At 37.3% G+C, this 20,320-nt stretch overlaps 1 protein-coding gene across 1 annotated transcript in view; it reads right to left on the reverse strand.

Annotated features, from left to right (window-relative positions):
• The window catches only part of Naa15 (N-alpha-acetyltransferase 15, NatA auxiliary subunit), a 56,171-nt gene that overhangs the window by 10,624 nt on the left and 25,227 nt on the right, over nt 1-20,320 (reverse strand). Inside the window, exons 7-16 of the mRNA XM_021158616.3 lie at nt 18,284-18,403; nt 16,699-16,794; nt 16,477-16,583; nt 13,529-13,601; nt 8,952-9,121; nt 7,662-7,814; nt 6,352-6,480; nt 4,959-5,172; nt 3,836-4,029; nt 1,745-1,853 (exon numbers count right to left, since the gene is read on the reverse strand). Coding sequence (XP_021014275.1) covers nt 1,745-1,853; nt 3,836-4,029; nt 4,959-5,172; nt 6,352-6,480; nt 7,662-7,814; nt 8,952-9,121; nt 13,529-13,601; nt 16,477-16,583; nt 16,699-16,794; nt 18,284-18,403 — 1,365 coding nt within the window. The remainder of the gene's footprint in view (nt 1-1,744; nt 1,854-3,835; nt 4,030-4,958; nt 5,173-6,351; nt 6,481-7,661; nt 7,815-8,951; nt 9,122-13,528; nt 13,602-16,476; nt 16,584-16,698; nt 16,795-18,283; nt 18,404-20,320) is intronic.

Consider the following 20,320-nt stretch of genomic DNA (forward strand, 5'->3'; position numbering starts at 1 on the left):
TCCTAATTTGGTTATCATGCTTCAAATATCCAAGTATAAAACCCTAACTTCTTCTAAAACAATTCCTGTTCCCATGCTCCCCAAACTCAGAAAATACTAGAATTCCTGCCATGCTTCTTATCAGTGCCTACTACTAGGCAGCACTGCAAGGTGCTGAGGCCCCCTTTACACAGGGTAACTTCTGTGTCTTTGGGGATTCTACCTAGAAACCTTGTCATTTTTTAATTTACAGTTTATTAGACAGGGATTTTCACTTGTTGGGCCTAGCATAAGCTTCCTGCTGCGATTACAGGAACCGTTGCTAATTTGGCCTCTAAGAACTGACTGACTGACTGACTTTGTGTCCACTTGTGGAGTCAGAGAACACTGTAAAAGTCAGTTTACTCCTTCTTCCAAATGGGTTCTGGGGTTGGAACCCAATGGTCCAGAGTGAGGGGTACCTGATGTGAGTGAGGGGTACCAGCATCCAGCTGGCCCTCTAAAATTACTTTTAGAAAGAGCTGGGTCAAAAGGGCAGAGTGGCCGATCCTGTTAATTCCAGCACTCAGGAGATAAAGGCAGGCAAGACCTCTCTAAGCTCACAGTGAAACTCTGTCTCCCCCAACCAAAAAAAAAGTAGAGTTAACTGTTATTCATTTAAAAATTACTCTAATACTTATTTTTAAAGTTATAATTATGAAAAATGGAATATATAGTAAGGTATTTTAACTACTTAAAAAAAACCTATCCAAAAACATTCTGTTATATTTCAACCTAGCCGCTTCTGTATTATATACCTTCACAAATATATTAACGATTGGGCATGCTGACATATAACCGTAATCCCAGACTCAGGAAGCAAAGGCAGAAGGACGACAGCTGCCAAGTTCAAGTCTAACCTGAGTTTCAGGCTGGCTGGGGTAACAGAGGGACTTGTAGCAGTAAACAAACAATTAATACTAAGTTTTGCATCCTATTTCAAACTAAAAGTTACATTACAATCTATCTGTATTGCTCATGCTGGCCTTAAACGCATGGGCTGCACCTTCCAGCCTCCACTTCACATTAGTATGAACCACATCCCTGGCTACATAATCACTACTTTTTGGTATAACACTCTTCGTCTAATCTTAGTAATAATCAGCTTCTTTTCACTTCAATTCATTCTACCTCAATAAACTTTTCCAACCAACTACCTGAGTTACACCAATTCAGTGATAGGAAGTTTTGTTATCTACTTATATACATATATGCTGAACACTCTAAATATGAAAGACAAGGTCTTTAACTCATCTTCCACCTGGCCCCTCTACACAACACAGACACCAACACTGCTGACACTTTGTAGTGTCTTTAGTAGACACCATTTCCTTCAGAATAATGAACTATCCATTGAGATCCAGCTAGTTCCTTCCTATTTATGGCATCAATTCCTAACACCTAAATATTATTTGATGCTTAACTGTGTCACCCACTATTCTAAGCTTTATATTTATACTAAGTTTATCCACAAAATCCTAAGTTCTTTCACTGAGTCACATATGAGGTGATCACTCTATCTCCGGGCCAGTGTGCATCTACTCATAGGACTCTGTTCTTCAAGAGGCCAAATACATTACTGTATTTCCCTGGGGCACTCTGCACAGAATGCATCGCTGTGAGGGATCTGCACTGGCATCTGCCAAGAAATGCAACAGTGATGGGTGACACTAACACTAAGAAATCTCATCAGTTTTATTAGGGCTACTATATGCTAATATCCTACCTTTCCTAAAGTAAATCTCAAAGGCAAAAAGATGAGTTTCTATCTTGTTCTTCACCAAGTTCTTCAACGGTGTTAAAAACTTAATAGCTTCTTCCAATGGAGTTTCAACCTAACAAAATAAAAGACATTATACAAAAGGATGTAAGATTCTTGAAGAATATGAACTTAATTTAAAATGCTGTTTTCTTGTGCCAAAGGTAAAATTTTTTTAAAAAGGCACTTACCAGTTACTCAGAAATACACTATCAAATTTCAACCTCCATAATCCACACAAAGACAATTTTCAACTCTAGAACTCTCTTCAATGTTTTTTTTTAATCTTATTTTTATGTATGCTGATATGTCTGTGTGTCTGTACATCACATTTGTGCAGTGTCCTAGAAGCCAGAAGAGTGTGGGATGCCCTAGGACTGGAGTTCAGACTGCTGTCAGTCACTAAATAGGTACTAGTCTTATGGAAGGGTAATTTTAAAATGATTGGCTAGGCACTGGAGACATAGCCTAGTAATTAATAGCAATTGCTGTTCTTGCAGAGGACTCAGGTTTGGTTCCCAGCATTCAAATGGTAGCTTACATCCATATGTAACTCCACTTCTAGGGGACCTAACACCCTCTTCTTACCTCTGCCAGTACCAGGCACTCTTGTGGTGCACAGACAAACACATAAGAAAATACTCATAGACATAATCATGTATGTACAAAGAACACTACAGCTTGATGGCCCTAGAAAGTATAAAGAGAAACATGAGAAGTCCATGAAGGAATTCACAAATACCAATTACTACCCCATGATAAATTGGAGAAACAAGTAATTTAAATTTTTTGTTACTATGCTGGAAGACAGATTCAAGGGAATTTTTAAATTTGAAAATTGTATGCTAGGTATGGTGATTCATACCTGTAATCCTAGCACTTGAGTCTTGGAAAGGAGGACTCTATAAACCTGAGAATAGCCTGGGCTAGAGTGAGTCCACATGCTTTCATCAAAACTTCAGATTTATCCTTAACCAAGTGAGTATTAAACTTACCAAGTAAACCCATGCCATCTTCCATTTCTCCATGGGCAGAACTACTAATGATTTAATGGTTTGGTTTTGTTTATACATATGCTATCATGAGTTGATTATCACTGAATTTCCCATCTATATCTACACTTTAGGCTATTTTCCCAGATTTGGCAGCTACTTTTAATTTTAAAATAGACTAGAATGTCGCAACAATTATGATGGCTTGACACACTACTAGACAGGTATGGATGCTGCTGGAGAGGGCATCTTTAAGGTCCTTACACTAGGAAGAGATTTTATGTTCCTTAGCAGTAATAATTCTGTGGAGTAAGCAACAATCTATGACAGGGGTTCCTTCTACTGCATTCCTTTCAAAGAAACCAAGTACCCAAAACACACGTTTCTAAAACTCTAAGCTACTCATAATCATTACACCATGTTGTGATGTCTGGTACAAAAACACTACAATCCAGACTCAGGAAACCCTTCTAAAGGAGGCCTGGTGCACAGTTCTAACTTGTATGGAGCTCAGAAAACACTTTTCTGTCCCAGGAGTTACATATTGTAAAAATGTGTAAATATACACATGTTAGAGTCAAATCAAACTCTATGCATTTTTTTCATATCTTAATTTTCTTACATAATCCTATGAAGAAAATGATTTTAGATTTCAAGTGATTGGTGATACTAAAAGTCTAAAGAAATGTGCTTATTCTATCAGTTTAACGCAATTATTACATTGGAATAATTTCCTGTGAACAAAGAAAGAGTGGTTACTAATCAAAATAACTCATGTAATAATGAGTATTTAGGTTTGGGCTCAATGGTTGAAATCCACAAGTCAGAGTCTGGATTTGAGAAAATAAAGACTCAAGTGTCTTTCCAGACAGGGTCTCGGATGGGTAGCCTTATGTGAGCCGGAATTTCACAAGTTGTCTTCTAACTCCACACCCACAGCCACACACATACATACACATACGCACAAAACACACAAATAAATACATAAACGGGACTGAACATTGTTTTCAATGGCAAAGCCTGCTGTGGCACGCACTCACTTGTGCTAAGCACGAATATGAAATACCTTGGCCAGTTTCTCAGGGATAAGCTCTTCTTTGGGGCCTCCAATTTCTTCGTCATCATCATCCTTTTTCTTTTTCTGATTCCGCTGCTGCTTTTCCTTTTCTGCATTTTTTTTCTCTTCTTCTATCTGGGCTTTCTTTTGAGCTCTTCTTTGTTTATTACGCAGTTTCTTTAACTCTTTGTCAGACATGTTTGCTGTAGGCAGTAAGTGTTAACAGAATTATAAACATGGTAACTAAATAAATCATTGTAACCACCTTAAAAACTTCCAGAAATTCACTTTATGGGTATGTGTGTGTGGTAGCTTGAATAGAAATCCACATATATTTGTGCATTCAAGTGGAATTATTTGAGGAGGATGAGGAGGTACGGCCTTGTTGGAAGTGTATCACTGGGGGAAGACTCTAAAGTCTCAAAATCCTAGCTAGCCTCTTTCTCTGCCTGGGGCCTAATAATCAGAAAATAGCTCTCAACCATTTTTTCATTACCATGCCTGCCACCATGATGATAATGGAATGAAACTGAAAGCAAACACCCCTAAATGACTCTGAGCACAGCATTCATGCGCATGCATGCACGCACACGCACAACCCCCCAAATAAATGTTTCTTTTTAAAAGTAACAAGCTAAAGAGTCAACACACTAAGGCAGAGTTTCTGTTCTACCTAAATACATTACTAGCAGTTATACTATGGTTACCTGAATAAGTCTAATATTAAATGTGAAACTTAGGTAATTCAAGCGTTGTCTGGTACAAACATCTAACCACAAATTAATAAATTCCTGTCTGGGGAAGTAGCTCAGTAACAGAGTACCTGATTTAAAAAGAAGGTACTGAATTGGATCCTTAGTCACCTCCCACACACCCAAACAAAACTTTCAGATTAGACTCAAATACCAAATTATGTCTATGTTTGAAACTTATTTTGAAAGCATAAAAGTAGTTTTCCTTTTGTTGCTTAGAGAAATTCACAAAATACCTATCATTTTTCTAGCCTTGGCTAACAATCTCCCACACAGATACTCAATAAAATCTCTGGGGATTGAGGGAACTTTATTATTCATGACAACAAGTTCCTATAAACACAGGAGAGCAGACACTGATACATCTTTGAATGGGATACCTGTATCAGCCTCGTGTTCTTTGTTCTCATCTGTCAGAGGGTTGTCATGAAGCTTCAAATAGATCTCAATAGCAATTCTCGCTGCTTTGAAGTAAAATGGATGCTGTCGAAGTACATCTTCTAGTTTTAATAAGTCCACATATGATCTAAGGGTGATCTTCCTCATACAGTACGTATGAAAGTCAAACTGGTCATCGGTGATTTCTATAAAATGCTAACAAAATTATCTTTTTATTATCACTGGAGTATAGCACTGTCTAAGAAAATAATAAAAGCAAAGCCTTGAAACATATCTGCTTCATTAGCATGAAAAATTAAAACAAAAATTAGTCATTTTTATATTTGGCATATAAAACTAAAAAAATACAGTTAGCTACTGGTTAGCAAAGAACAAGAGAAAATGAATAATTTAATGGAAAGAGGATAATATTTCAACTATATTCATGGCTATACTTATTTCTTTCTTAATCATATTTAACTAAAATCATTCTGACAAACCATCCACTAATTAGTATATATGACAATTCTATATAGTTAGCACATATACTACACATGGAAATCTTATTTTGAAAATGTATGGCAGGGATTATATAGCTCATAGTATTTTGTAGGGTTTTTTGAGGTTATAAATCTGAACTCTATACAACATGCTGTTGGTATGTCAATGAAAAATCAAGTAGTCAATAAGTCAAGAAATCAGCAATGCAAAAAAGGAATGAAAAAAAAAAAAAAGGCATCAGCAATGTCATAGTTCAACCAAACAGGGATATTCTATATTTGTTATTATAAATGTCAACATAATAATAAAGCTATGTTTGTGTATAAACACACACACACAGAGACACAGAAATCTCACCACTAGTAATAGAGATGAATCTACAGTAAAGGAGACTAATAAAACCATGATTTCTGTTTTGGGGACACCAGTGGCAGTGTTTATACAGAGTCTTATACAGCCCAGCCTGAGTTTCAAACACTTGTTAGTAAGAGGTCTTACATCCAGAGCTTTCTGCCTCTACCTCTCAAGTACTGGGATTACAAGTATATACTATCATACCTGATTGAAAAACAATGATTTTATAAGAAAACAGTAAATTTCAGGGAATATAGAAATACTGAGGAAAAGCTTCAAAGCTTAAGTCTTTATCAGGGGAAAGAGCATGAATTAAATAAACCCTAGGAATCTAAAATTAATGGGATTTTATATATTAGGAATGAGCAGCAGCAATTCAAAAATTCAAAGTACACTAAAAATATTTTCAGTTTCATAAAATATAAATGTATTATTAATGTTAAATCACATACTATGAATTAAAAATGAGTGTAGACTTAGCCCAAAGGTTTCAAGATCTAACCAAACAAGATGAGCAGCTCACATATATAAGGTACTTACTCTCTCAATTTCATGACATTTCTTAAGTGCTTCACCAAATTTGTTCATTGCTTTGTATGCCTGAGCACACTCTGTCTGGAACCACATACACTGCATTTCATTCAGGTTCTCTACCGCTGAAGTTCCTTCCTAATGAAAATCACATAGTGGTACAGAAAATTCACACCAAATTTATCACTTTACCATAAGATTTAAAAAAGGAAGAGAGTCAACTGATCAGAAGTCTCTTGAAATAATTTTTGGGGTTTTTTTTTTTTTTAATTAACAGATTCAAAATTAAGTACTCTAAGCACTAGACATAATAATTTTGCAAATGACTACACAAAAGGTCTACAATATGGGTGGCAGGGATTAACATAATAACAGCACATGAGAGATAAGTAACAAATACTAGTCCTCTTTACCCCTAAAACCTTCAAACATACATGGTTACAAGCTGGTTTTACTGTTTTGGGTTTCAAGACAGATTTCTCTATGTAGCCCTGGCACTTCTGCAGCTACAAACTCACTATGTAAACCTGCCTGCCTCTGCTTCCCAAGTGATGATGAGGATAAAGCATGAACCATCACGCCCAGCTACAAACCAGTTTTAAAAACCACTGTCCAGGAGCCTCCGTGATAGCTCTGAGGACATGATGCTCTTTAGAGGACCTGGGTTCAACCCCCAGCACCCACGTGGTAGCTCACAACTGTCTATAACTAATTTCAGGGATCTGACACCCTTGCACCAATGCATATAAAATAAAATTAAATATATTTTAAAAAACTAGCCAGGCAGTGGTGGCACAAGCCTTTAATCCCAGCACTTAAGAGGCAAAGGCAGGCAGATTTCTGAGTTCGAGGCCAGCCTGGTCAACAGAGTGAGTTCCAGGACAGAAACCCTGTCTCAAAAAAAAAAAAAAACAAAAAACAAAAAAAAACAAAAACAAAAAAAAAAAGAAGGAAGACAGACAGACAGACTATTGTCCATCTATATAGAAAGAAAATACTTTATCTAATGTTGAATATTCTTTATCTAAAACAGTAATTTAATATCTGACAATTGCAATATTGATAATAAACTTTAGGGGCTGGAAAAATGGCCCAGGTTCAATTTCCAGCACTGACATGGCTGCTCATAACTGTCCCTAATTCCAGTTCAAGGAAATGCAATGGCCTCTTTTGGCCTTCTTGGATACCAGGCCTACACATGGTTGACAGGCATACCTGCAGGTAAAATATCTATAAGCATAAAAGAATTAACTTCAAAAAAGGTAAGTATACAAAGTCAATTATGGTGTTGATGCTCAAAAAACATAAGCCATACAAACCCTCGTAAACTTGGAACACATTTCTTCAGCCTCTTTAATCAGATTGGCTTTTAACATGTATTTTGCACACTTGGAATTAATAAATCTGTCTGCTGTGTCCAGGGCCTGGGCTTCATCCATCCACCTGGCAGCTTCTTTAATATTCCCAGCATGCTTGCAAGGTACAAAAACAAAATTAACCAGTAAGTATGATAATTTTACTATATTAGGTAATTTATGATCCATAAAATAATTAAAATTAAACAAATGAAAGAAAGTGTTCTTCTAACTCAAGACCAGCAACAATCCTTTAAAAAGCCACATGTAGTAGCTTGAATTTCTACTTCCAGTACTAGGGGAGGTTGGACGGAACTCTCCTGGAAACCACCTTGCAGAAAAGCCAAACCAGAGGTCAGAAAGGCAATAGTGAACGTTCCCCCACTATTCTAATTCATTTATCTCAAAGCCACAAAACTGAGGAAAACATGGCTTTAAAACATTAAGGGTGGCAAGCAAGAAGGCTCAGCAGGTAAAAAGAAACTGCCACCACGCCTGATGATCTGTTCAAACCTACAGATCCATATGCAACAAAGGAAAAAGTAACTCTCATAAATTGTCCTTTGACTTATACCCACACATAAGGCACCTACTTTAAAATAAATTAATATAATTTTAGAAAATGATTTTAAAGTTCTGGGTAAAAAAATGGTGATACAAACTGGTTATCCCAGAACCTAGGAGGCTGAGGCAAAAGAAGTCCCATTTTTGAGGCCAGATTTGGATTAATACCCAGTACAGTCAACAAAAGGGGAATGCTACTTAATTCTATTTTCTTTCTAAATATATATTATTGATTTGTAAATAACTCCCCTTTTATAAAAGGCTTGATTACTAAGCATACTAAAAATTAGAAAACGGGCAACTTAAAGATGTTAGAACATATGACATGAGATTTTCATGCCTAGCTCAATAATTAAGTCAGGAGATGGTAACCTGTACGCTCCAAATAAAATGGTTTAACTTTATTAACATCAGGTGCTTACACATGATCACATTCGACTGTTAGCAGAAAACACACCACAGTAAAGAACTGTCAGCAGAGTCACACATAGGTGCACAGTCTCTCTCTCTCTCACACACAGTCTTTTGTATATGTGTATTTTGTATAGTTATTGATAAATGAGCAAATAAATGTGGCTATGACAAGTCCAAGAAAAAAAAATCAAACTGATATTTCTCATATTTTACTTTCTCTACCTAGAAGCTTATAAGCTTATAGCCTTATAAGGAAAAGGGGGTAATGGTTTTTACCTTATAGATTTTAGCTTTTACAAGAAAGAGTTCTATCAATGTTGGTGTACTTTCAATAGCAGTATTTATGTATTCCAGAGCAATGGATGGCTGACCAATTTTATCATAATGCTGTGCCAAATAGTACTGGACCCAAAGTAATGTGGTTGGAGGTTCCTCCTTTCCATCATCTTGAAAGGGAAGAATGAAGAAATCGAAATTAGATATTACAAACATTATGAGAATATTCCTTTCCCCATACTGGTCCCCCCATTTATAAGGGAAGCAATCATAAAGTAGTTTTTGTATGTAATTAGCTGTAATCTACAGCTAAGCACATTTAAGACCTACCAAAGCATGTTTTCTTAAGCACACTTAAGCATAACACCTTGCATATTGTAAGATTGTAAAAAGAAAACTGTGCCTGCTTAATTAAATGTCTAGGGTGTGTGTGTGTGTGTGTGTGTGAGATCTGGACATTTTGATTTTTTGTGACATTTTTAGATCTTAATATTATGCTGAATTTAAAACTATATCCAAAGCAAGTAAGGCAAACAAAGTTATTTCTTCCATATTTTAGTTCAACATTCAAGATATAATTTTAATATGTGAAACTTAAATATACAGCTCACATACCAAAAAAAAAAAAAAAAGTCCTTAAATATAAGTTTCTAAAACCAGAGATCTATTGGCTTTCAAACTCTATTTGCTTTTTTCTCCCTAATAAAAGGTGGCTCAGTGGACAAATAATAGGAGTGGAACACACTAACTCCCCATCTGATAGATCTGCAACAAAGTGTGGCACCTTCATGTCAAGTCACTGAGCCTCTTTTCCATTTGTAGGGAATGGTGATAATTAAAGGAGTCTCATAAGATAAACCAATGAAGCCATTTGTAAAGTACTGTTAAAATTGATCTAAGACCTAGAAACAATGGCCAGCTTACTAGCAATGTACACCCCAAGTTCCACAGTTGGCTATTCCACTAGTGAAGCCAGAACTCTATGGGAAGAATGACTCCTGATCTCCAGTGCACAAGGTAAGCACTCAAGATCCTGTCAGCAAGTAAGTTATCCCCACCACCACAGCACATGCAAGATGGAGCCACGGAAAACTAAAGAAATAAAATATCAAGCATACTTAAATGTTTCCTTCTAAAACATATTTATCTATCTATCTATCTATTTATAGTGTATGTGTATGGGTGTATCTGCCACAGTCCACAAGCAGAAGTCACAGAACAACTTTCTCAAGAAAGTTCAATCCCTCGACTGTAAACTTAGAAGTAACGAGGACCTGAATATTTTTTTAAATAAAATTACTTGCCAAGTTTGAAGGATGCAATGAACCAGTCTAATCTTTTGAAAAATGGGAAAAGAACCAAAGTGTAACATAGAATAGAAAAAAAACTGTGTTTTTCCATGCAAGCTGAAACTTTTAGAAACCAAGTAGTATGTGAAATAAAATTTACCTTTTAAAATAATAGTATTTGCCTACTGATAGATTTGGCTCACTCAGATTACACTTACAAAAAGAAAGAAAAAGAAAGAAATCAACCAACCACCCACCCCAAAATTACCAACTAACCTTCATCAAACCATTAGCTAGACAGGGCCCATTAGAAAGTTCTGAAGCAGGGTTGGAGAGATGGCGGAGTGGTTAAGATCATTGACTGCTCTTCCAGAAGTCCTGAGTTCACTTCCCAACAACCACAGGGTGACTCTCAACCATCCATAATGAGATCTGATGCCCTCTTCTGGAGTGTCTTTAGTGTCTACAGTGTACTCAACACACGTTTCTCTACCTGCTCTGTTCAGTAGGACAGGCATTATTACCTATACCCTGAACAAGATTTGAACTGTACTGTAACTAAAGAACTAGACCAGCAATTCTCAACCACTAGTGAGTCAAATGATCCATTCGCGGAGTCTTATATCAGATATCCTGCATATTATTTACATTACAATTCATATCAGTAATGAAAATAACTGTATGGTTGGGGGTCACTACAACATGAGGAACTGTATTAAACATAGGAAGGCTGAGAGCCACTGATCTAGACTTTCCATTTCTGTTTCTTTTTTTTTTTAACTTTTTTAAAGATTTATTTATTTATTTTATGTATATGAGTACACTGTAGCTAGCTGTACAGATGGTTGTTAAGCCTTCATGTGGTTGTTGGGAATTGAATTTTAGGACCTCTGCTCACTCGTTCCCTGCTCCCTCCTGCCCAAAGATTTATTTATTATTATAAATAAGTACACAGTAGCTGTCTCCAGACAGCACTAGAAGAGGGCGTCAGATCTCATGACGGATGGTTGTGAGCCACCATGTGGTTGCTGGGATTTGAACTCAGGACCTTCGGAAGAGCAGTCAGTGTTCTTAAATGCTGAGCCAGCTCGCCAGCCCCTGACTTTTTCTTTCTTAAAAATATAACTAGCCGCCCAGCACTGTGAGCTCCAAGGGCAGTTTGGTCTACAAAGTGAATCCAGAAAAGTCAAGGCTATTACATGGAGAAGCTCTGTCTCCTGTGGAAAAAAATAATTAGCCACTGTGGCTAATGGTAAACAGAAAGGACAATCCATTTCTACATCTAGCTATTAACATACAAAAACCTGAAAGGAAAGAAACATAATATATAAAGCAATATACTCAGCAAAACATAGACAAAGAAAAATTCATTTTCCAATAAATAAATCAGGGGTACATGAACTAAAAGAGACATAAAAGCCACCATCCAAACTCTGAAAGAGTTACTTGAATCTTCAAACAGAAGGAAAGGGGCTGGGCTGAATATAATCCCAGCACTTGGGAGGCTATGGAGGAAGTGCTGCTGAGCTGGCTAGTTTTACATCCACCTGGCACACCTAGAGTGATTTGGAGGAGGAAAGGCTCAGTTGAGAAAATAAACACCACCTGACTAGACTGTGGGCAAGCCTATAGTTACTCTTCAGAATTAGTGACTGATGTGGGAGAGCAGGGCCTACTGTCAGTTGTACCAATCCCAGAAGGTAGTCCTAGGGTCCATAAGCATTAGACTGAGCCTTCTGGAAACAGGCTGGCACCAGCACTCCTCCATGACCCTGGCTTTAGTTCCTGCCCTCAGGTTGTTTGCTACCCTACTTCCCTCAGTGAAGAAATAAGTCCCAAAAGCTGTAAACTGAAGCAAACCCTTTCCTCTCCAACCTGGTTCTGATCGTGATATTTACTACAACAATAGAAATCCTAAGATGTCTCAGTGGTTAAGAGCACTGACTGCTCTTTTAAAGATCCTGAGTTCAAATCCCAGCAACTACATGGTGGCTCACAACCATCTGTAATGAGATCTGATGCCCTCTTCTGGCCTGTCTGAAGAAAGCCACAATGTATTTAGATATTTAAAAAAAAAAAAAAAAATCCTAACTAAGACACTTAAACTACCATGGGTTCAAGAACGTCTTGGAGTACAGAATAATAAATCTGGAAGAAAGAAAAGGAAGGGAAGGAGAAAGGAAGGATGAAGGGAGGGAAAGACAAACACAATACAATTGAAAATGTGAACAAAACAATGGTTATTTAGAATTAAAGACAGCTATGTTGTGTGCATGTGTGCCTGTTTATGTGTGACCTGGTGCACATGTATGCCATTTCTCAGTTTCAATCTACCCTCTTTTGTTAAGAGAGAGTCAAGGAACAGAAACAGATGCCACTGGGCCGTAGTCTTTTTTTTTTTTTTTTTTTAATGTGAACACTGAAATCAAGCTTGAAGGTTCTCACACTTAGCAGCAAATACTTTACATTACAGACTGAGCTAATTTTGAATCCATTAAAGTACTAATTTAGATGCATAATAATAGTACCTTGCTCTGTGTGTGTGTGTGTGTGTGTGTGTGTGTGTGCCTGTTAGGATACACTTTGAAGATACTCTACCACTGAGCTGTATCAGCATCCCTCTTTTTCTTTTTTTAAATTTTGAGACAGGATCTCACTAAATTGCCCAGAGGCCTTGAACTTCTGACAGTTCTCCTACCTCAAATACTCTGAGTAACTGGGACTACAAGCCCATGCCACCAGGTTAAACTATCAGTATAGCTATATTTGAAGTGAAGTATTTCTCTTTAGACATGTTGAAATACTCATGAAATAATGTTAAGTTTGCAATTTAAGAACAGAGGGAAAGCCAGGCATGGTGGTACACACTTTTAATCCCAGCACTTGAAAGGCAGATGTCAGCCTGGCCTACACAGAGAAACCCTGTCTAGAAGCAAACAAAAGAATACAGGGGAGTACGCAAGGCTATGATGATGAAATGTTTGACATGAATTTAAAATTATTGTAGCTAAGTAATGAATAAATGGCGGATCATTGTATTATTAAATCAAGTTTTATAGATCCTTTAAATTTTACATAACTTTCTAATAAATTGATGTGATTCTCAGTAAAACATTATCATAACATTATGGATAATAGGAAAGGAAATTAAATGTACTATACTTGCTACTAAAATAGTGAAGACCAACCTTCTGAATGGTAATTTCATAGTCCATTAAAAATAAAAAAATTTTAAAAACAACCAAAAAATTCAAAAAAAATTTAAAGACATGAAATATATCTACTTACCATTGGGGTTAAATAGGCGACAACTTTTTAGAGAAGTTTCATAACCAACTACTAGTTCTTCTACGATTGCCACCTAGAGTACAAACACAAGCACACTTTAACAGAATGGAACTTATGCTCTTGTGCAAACATATTCCTTATATAAAGGACTAAATAAATACTCCAAAATATTATTCCCCTCCCTTTGTGATTATTTTACCCTCAGGACAAAAACCTAAAAGTTCTCAGTCGAGGGTGGTGGGGCAGGGGGTGGGGAAGCACACACCCTTAATCCCAGTACTAAGGAGGTAAAGATAGGTGGATCTTTGTGAGTCTGAGGGTGGCCTGGTATACAGACCAAGTTCCAGGACAGCCGGGGCTACACAGAGAAACTCTGTCTTAGAAAGAAAAAATAATAATAATCTAAAAAAAGTCACGATGGAACACATTAATACTCACTCTTCTAAGACCTTATTGCTAAGTTCCTTTCCATGATAGAATATAAAGTATCAACTAAACTAGCAGTTGGTGAATATTGGACAGAGGCAATGCTATGGCCAACTTGCATCTAAATTCATGCTTATCTCAAAACACATAATCTATAGTTAAATACCAGAGCATAATTTGTTCTTTATGATCAGAATGAAATGCCATGGCCTAGCATGGTGGCACATGCCAGCACATAGGTGGTAAAGGCAGAAGGATCAAGAATTGTTTGATCAAGGTCAGCCCCAGCTATGTAGCAAGCCTGAAACTTGAGACATGAAACCCAACTACGGATGGATGGATGGATGGATGGATGGATGGATGGATGGTTGAGTGGGTAGATGGGTAACTAGATGATAGGTAGACAGACAGACAGACAGACATATAACAGATAGTTGAGTGAATGAATGACTGTAGGACTAAATGGTATGTGAAAAGGGTACTTTTTAAGTGCCCGGTAAATGAATTCTTCTCATAATCTAGGAGAAACATCACTAGCCCTGAAATCCAGCAAAGTGGATGCCTAAGGCCCAGGAAAATACCTGTCTGTCCAGGTCATACTTTCTCCTAAATTTTAACTATACTTCTGGCTTCCTCAGAGATACTGAGTACTGTTAATACACTAATTTCCTAAGACAGGCAAAGCACAATGGTGGATGTCTTTAGTCCTATATTCAAATTTCCAAGGCAGGAGGACCAAATGATCCCAGAAATTCTAGCCAGCTTGGACACCATAGTTCAATACCTGCATAAAATCTAAAAACAAAATTTAAAAAACAGGACTTACTACTTTGATTAATTCATACGCAATGACACTTATTGCTATAGATACACTCTTAAATGGCGCACAGATCAATGCCGTATACCTTGTCAGTGAACAATGAGCATAGAATGATCACAGCCAGGCTACTCTGGTTATACTTGTGCTCCCAAGTCAGGCTACACACTTATCTAAGATACAATGGGACAATCTCCAAACTACTTGAAATATGCGCATTTACTAACAAATGAAAGAACAACAGTAGCAGTGTATTCCTTTAACCTTAACACTCAGAAGGCAGAGGCAGGTGACTGTCTGGATCACTGAGTTTGAGGCAGCCTAGTCTATAAAGTGAGTTCCAGGACAGCCAGGGCTACAAAAGAAGCAAACAACATTCCTGCCCCTAGGAAATGAAATAACTATCATAATGCAGAATTTAACCCAACAGTGTGTAAACTTATTCAGAGTAAAAAGAACTATTTCTCTATGTCGGATGCTATGAAAAGACTAGATTATGGAAATATATGACTGTTTCACAAACATCAAATTCTCAATGTTCCAAAACTAGAATATGTTATATGTAACAAAAAAAAGGGGGAGGGAATCAATAAAGACCAACCTTGGGCTTTTAACAAAAGACAACTAAATGCGCATTATGTGTTATACATGTTTAACTTCTTCCATCTAGTTCTTTTCAATGTCTCTCATGTTTTTAATCCAATATATCTTGATAACATTGTTTTTGCGAGGAAGTAAGGAACATAAAGATTAAAATATTCTTAAGAAGCACTTGAAGCAAAACACATATATGAAGCAGAAAAGGAAAAAAAAAAAAAAAAGAGTCTTTAATCCCAGCACTTGGGAGGCAGAGGCAGGCAGATTTCTGAGTTCGAGGCCAGCCTGGTCTACAGAGTGAGTTCCAGGACAGCCAGGGCTACACAGAGAAACCCGGTCTCAACCTCCCCGCTCCCCCGCCTCCAAAAAAAAAAAAAAAAGACTTGCTGAGCTACCAAAAACTTTTCTGACAATATTTTTTTTTAACTAAATAAAAATGAGAATAATGAAAAGGTTAAAATTTACTTTCAGCCGGGCGTGGTGGCACACGCCTTTAATCCCAGCACTCGGGAGGCAGAGACAGGTGGATTTCTGAGTTCGAGGCCAGCCTGGTCTACAAAGTGAGTTCCAGGACAGCCAGGGCTATACAGAGAAACCCTGTCTCGAAAAAACCAAAAAAAAAAAAAAAAAAAAAAAAAAATTTACTTTCAAGGGGGAGAAAATCAATTCTGACTTCTAACAATGAAAGGCAATTAGGGGCTGGAGAGATGGCTGTGTGGTTAAGAGCGTTGATTGCTCTTCCAAAGGTCCTAAGTTCAAATCCCAGTAACCACATGGTGGCTCACAACCATCTGTAATGAGATCTGATGCTCTCTTCTGGGGTGTCTGAAGACAGCTATAGTGTACTTACATATAATAAATAGCTAAATCTTGAAAAAAAGAAAAAAATAAGGAAAAGAGATTAGAAAAAAATGTTGGTATGAGATGAAGTTAAGGATAGAAAGCAAATACTGAAGTCACTAAAGCACCAAAGAGCAGAGTACAAATGGAAAAGGGTACAAAAGCATTCACTGTAAGCTAGGAGACTCACAGCAGGGTCACAAACAGGTAGTAGTGAGCCCAGCAGCCAGGCGACTCTGAGCAGAGAGGGTATTATGGTTGGCTTTACCTTCTCTTTATCTCGGTATAAAGACCTCAAGGTATTGAAGACAGGTGGACAACCCTTGCTGAAATTCATCCGTAGGAACCTATCCAAACACTCCTTAAACTTCTCTCCTATAAGAGAAAGATTCTGTTGAAACTCTAACAAAGCGCACACATTAGCCTTCATGTAAATACAGACTCATCTTTAAATCACAACAGCATTTTCTTTTACAATTATTCTACTTACCAGATAAAAAGTTTAAGGGCAGCCTTCTTGGCACGAGTCCCCTGGGGTATTTAGTCCAGGCCTCCTCATATATTTTTAGCCGTTCTAACATATTAGCTTTGGGGGGCAGGGAAGAGGGGAGAGAAAGAGGGAAAAAACTGTTTATATGTAATTATAAATTGCATGGATTTCTGCCAATTACAAGTTTTCTAAATTAAAAGTACAACTGGCTGGATGCAATGGCCAGCATGGTCTACAAAGCAAATTTCAAGCCAACCAGAGCTACAGCTACACAGGGAGACTGTCTCAAACAAACAAGTGAAAGGGTAATTTGTACAAGAAAATTATGTAAAACCTTACCAATTAAATATTATCAGCAATCATTTAAAAGTATTTCCATCTATTTTCCTTATTTTATATACTCATTAGCCATATAAAGTAAATTATTTTCTTTAGTCTACTCTAAGTTAGGTAGACTATCAAAAACCTGGAGACTACATTGTAAAAATCTGAGTTACTACACATTGCTTCTGTTCTGATCTTCTCCACTTTAACTCTTTGGTTTATTTGGAACCTCTGGATCTGTCCTTATTTCAGTGTCTTCATAATTCATTTGTTTTCTTTTACTCTCAGCACAAAGGCATTCCTTGGTTTAATCTTCCATTTCCCTTTGTCTAGTATGGTCTCTGTCCTAAATGATGTTAGGTTTTTTATTTCAGAAATAAAGAGAGTGTTGCCCACTTCAAGTAACTCACAGCTGCCTGTAACTAGAGGTTTGGGGGAGGTTCATGGGCTCCAAAGGCAACACACACACACACACACACACACACACGAGACATATATACAAGTATATAACAAGTATCAATATTTTTAAAAAATAATGTACCACTTAAAATTTTTTTACTTTTTTCATTTCCCAGGAGTTTTCATTTCTCAGATTCCTAATATTCTCTCATAACTATGTTTCATGGACACAATTCCCTCTATCTTAGAGTCCTCCATTATCTAACATGGGATGATGGTGTTCCTTTGAAAGAATCTATGTCACAAAGTAATCACCAGCAAGGTTTCTCTTATATGTATCAATGATACACACTATGCTGGCCTTAATAGGAACTGAGTCAAGCCAGTCTGTGAGGTTAAGTTTTCTGATGGTTTTTGTTGTTGATGATGTTTTTGGTAGTATCTTTATTCACTGAGCCAGCAAACTGATCATTTGCAATTTAATCCTCTACATGATTAAGAAGTAAACTTTTACATTTAGATTTTGGATCTGTTGGTATTGTTGTTGTTATTATTTCTGTTGTCAGTATATAAAATCTTGTCTGGCACCAACTATGTAGCCCAGGTGGCTTCAAATTCAAGACTCTCCCACTTCCTTCCTTTACAAGTACAGAGGTCAAAGCATGCTAGACTAAGAACCAATTGTTAGTTGGTTTTCTTGAGACCCAAGTCTTGGCTGGCCTGGAACTCACCTCCCAGGTGCTAAGTCTGAATCTAGATTCTGTCTACCCTTAACCACTACTTTTCTAGCTGTACTTCACAAGGACTTAATACAATACTCATTAAGAAAAGGCTGAAAACAGTAAGTATTAAACAACACTACCTGGCTTCAGTGCTTTTTCTAAGCCTTTGTAATAGGCCCAATTTTCAGGATTCCTCTCTTGTAATCCTCTATAAACATCAGCAGCATCTTCCAAACGACACAACTGCAACAGAAGTTCCCCTATTTAACAAAAAGACAGTAATTATAACATCTGAGGAGAATTTTCCCTCAAAAGTTATCTTCAAAGTCTCATTCTGAGTAATGTTTGCCAGTGGCTGATGTTCTCTCGAGTCCCCAACTTCTCTATTGTGCTACTTTATTTTCTCCTTTATTCAAGATAACATTAATTTTAAAAGCCATCAATTTCAAAGTCTCAGGAATCTGCCCAACTCCGGACAAAGTTCCCACATTCATCGTACACACTGTTAACAAACCATCACCTACTCCTTAATTATTCCAGATATCATATGAACATCCGCATCTAATTTAATGACCCACTAAATATCCTAACCTTATTATCACCTGAAATCAACTATAAAATAATTGCATGAGAGCAACCCACAACTTGGCTACATTCAAAACCATCTATTTTTTTTTAATTAGGTATTTTCCTCATTTACATTTCCAATGCTATCCCAAAAGTCCCCCATATCCTCCCCCCACTCCCCTACCCACCCACTCCCACTTTTTGGCCCTGGCATTCCCCTGTACTGGGGCATATAAAGTTTGCAAGTCCAATGGGCCTCTCTTTCCAGTGATGGCCTACTAGGCCATCTTTTGATACATATGCAGCTAGAGACAAGAGCTCCGGGGTACTGGTTAGTTCATATTGTTGTTCCACCTATAGGGTTGCAGTTCCCTTTAGCTCCTTGGGTGCTTTCTCTAGCTCCTCCATTGGGGGCCCTGTTTTCCATCCAATAGCTGACTGTGAGCATCCACTCATGTGTTTCCTAGGCCCCGGCGTAGTCTCACTAGAGACAGCTATATCAGGGTCCTATCAGGGAAATCTTGCTAGTGTATGCAATGGTGTCATCATTTGGAGGCTGATTGTGAGATGGATCCCTGGATATGGCAGTATCTAGATGGTCCATCCTTTTGTCTCAGCTCCAAACTTTGTCTCTGTAAAAAACCATCTATTTTTAAGTAAATACCTGGGGCTCACCTTAGCCTAATCAGCAAGCCCCAGTCTAAAGAAGAAGAAAAAAAGAAAAAGGCAGATGATGACTGAGGAGATGACACTGGAGGAATCCACATATTAGTATGTGCTTATACATGTATGTACATTTGCTTGCACACATGTCCACATGCACGTGCATGCATCTAGTCTTTACCTTTTTTTATCTCTCACAAAAACCAAATAAGCAAACTACTTTAAGAGTAACCTTGCTTTCCTCTTGTCTCCCTAATGCAATCTCATTTACAATTCCAGGGGCTGGCTCAGATCACACACATGGCAGCTCTCCAATGTCTGGAACCCTAGCAGCAGAGGATCAAACGTACATGCAACCAAATGCACGTAAAATTAAAAATCTTTTTCAAAAAGAAAGTTCCTTTTCTGTCAATTCTGCTTGCCTCTCCCTGATTGTATAATCAATTATATACCTGATTGATATTACCAATTTCAACTCTTAAAATGACTCTCAAACTTAAGATTCTTTGGCTACCCTATCAATTGCAAGGCCTGGACTATTCCAGACATATTTGCCTGTACTTGCCCATGGAAGACAATAATCCAGATGACCCGGCAGAACTGTAATCTCACTACCAATTTATAATTCCCAAAGTCACAACAGTGTGAAACAATACCTACAATTTCCATATTGTTAATTAGCTTCCATTTGCCAAAGGTTTAAGTTTTTTTATTATTTTTCTGTTTTCTATTAAGAAAGGATTCTCTATATAGTTCTGGTTGTCCTGGAATTCACTCTGTAGACCAGATTGGCCTCTGAGATCCCCCTGCCTCTGCCTTCAAAATGCCAGGGTTAAAGAAAGGCTTGGACCACCACCATCTGGCTAGTTTTATTTTCAAAAATTACTCTCTACCTGTGCTTGTATCAAATAACTAAAACTGATTATTTACTTATGTGCTTGTGACTT

The sequence above is a fragment of the Mus caroli genome, unplaced genomic scaffold, assembly GCF_978045245.1.
Source record: "Mus caroli unplaced genomic scaffold, Mus_caroli_1 scaffold_3, whole genome shotgun sequence".
NCBI lineage: Eukaryota > Metazoa > Chordata > Mammalia > Rodentia > Muridae > Mus > Mus caroli.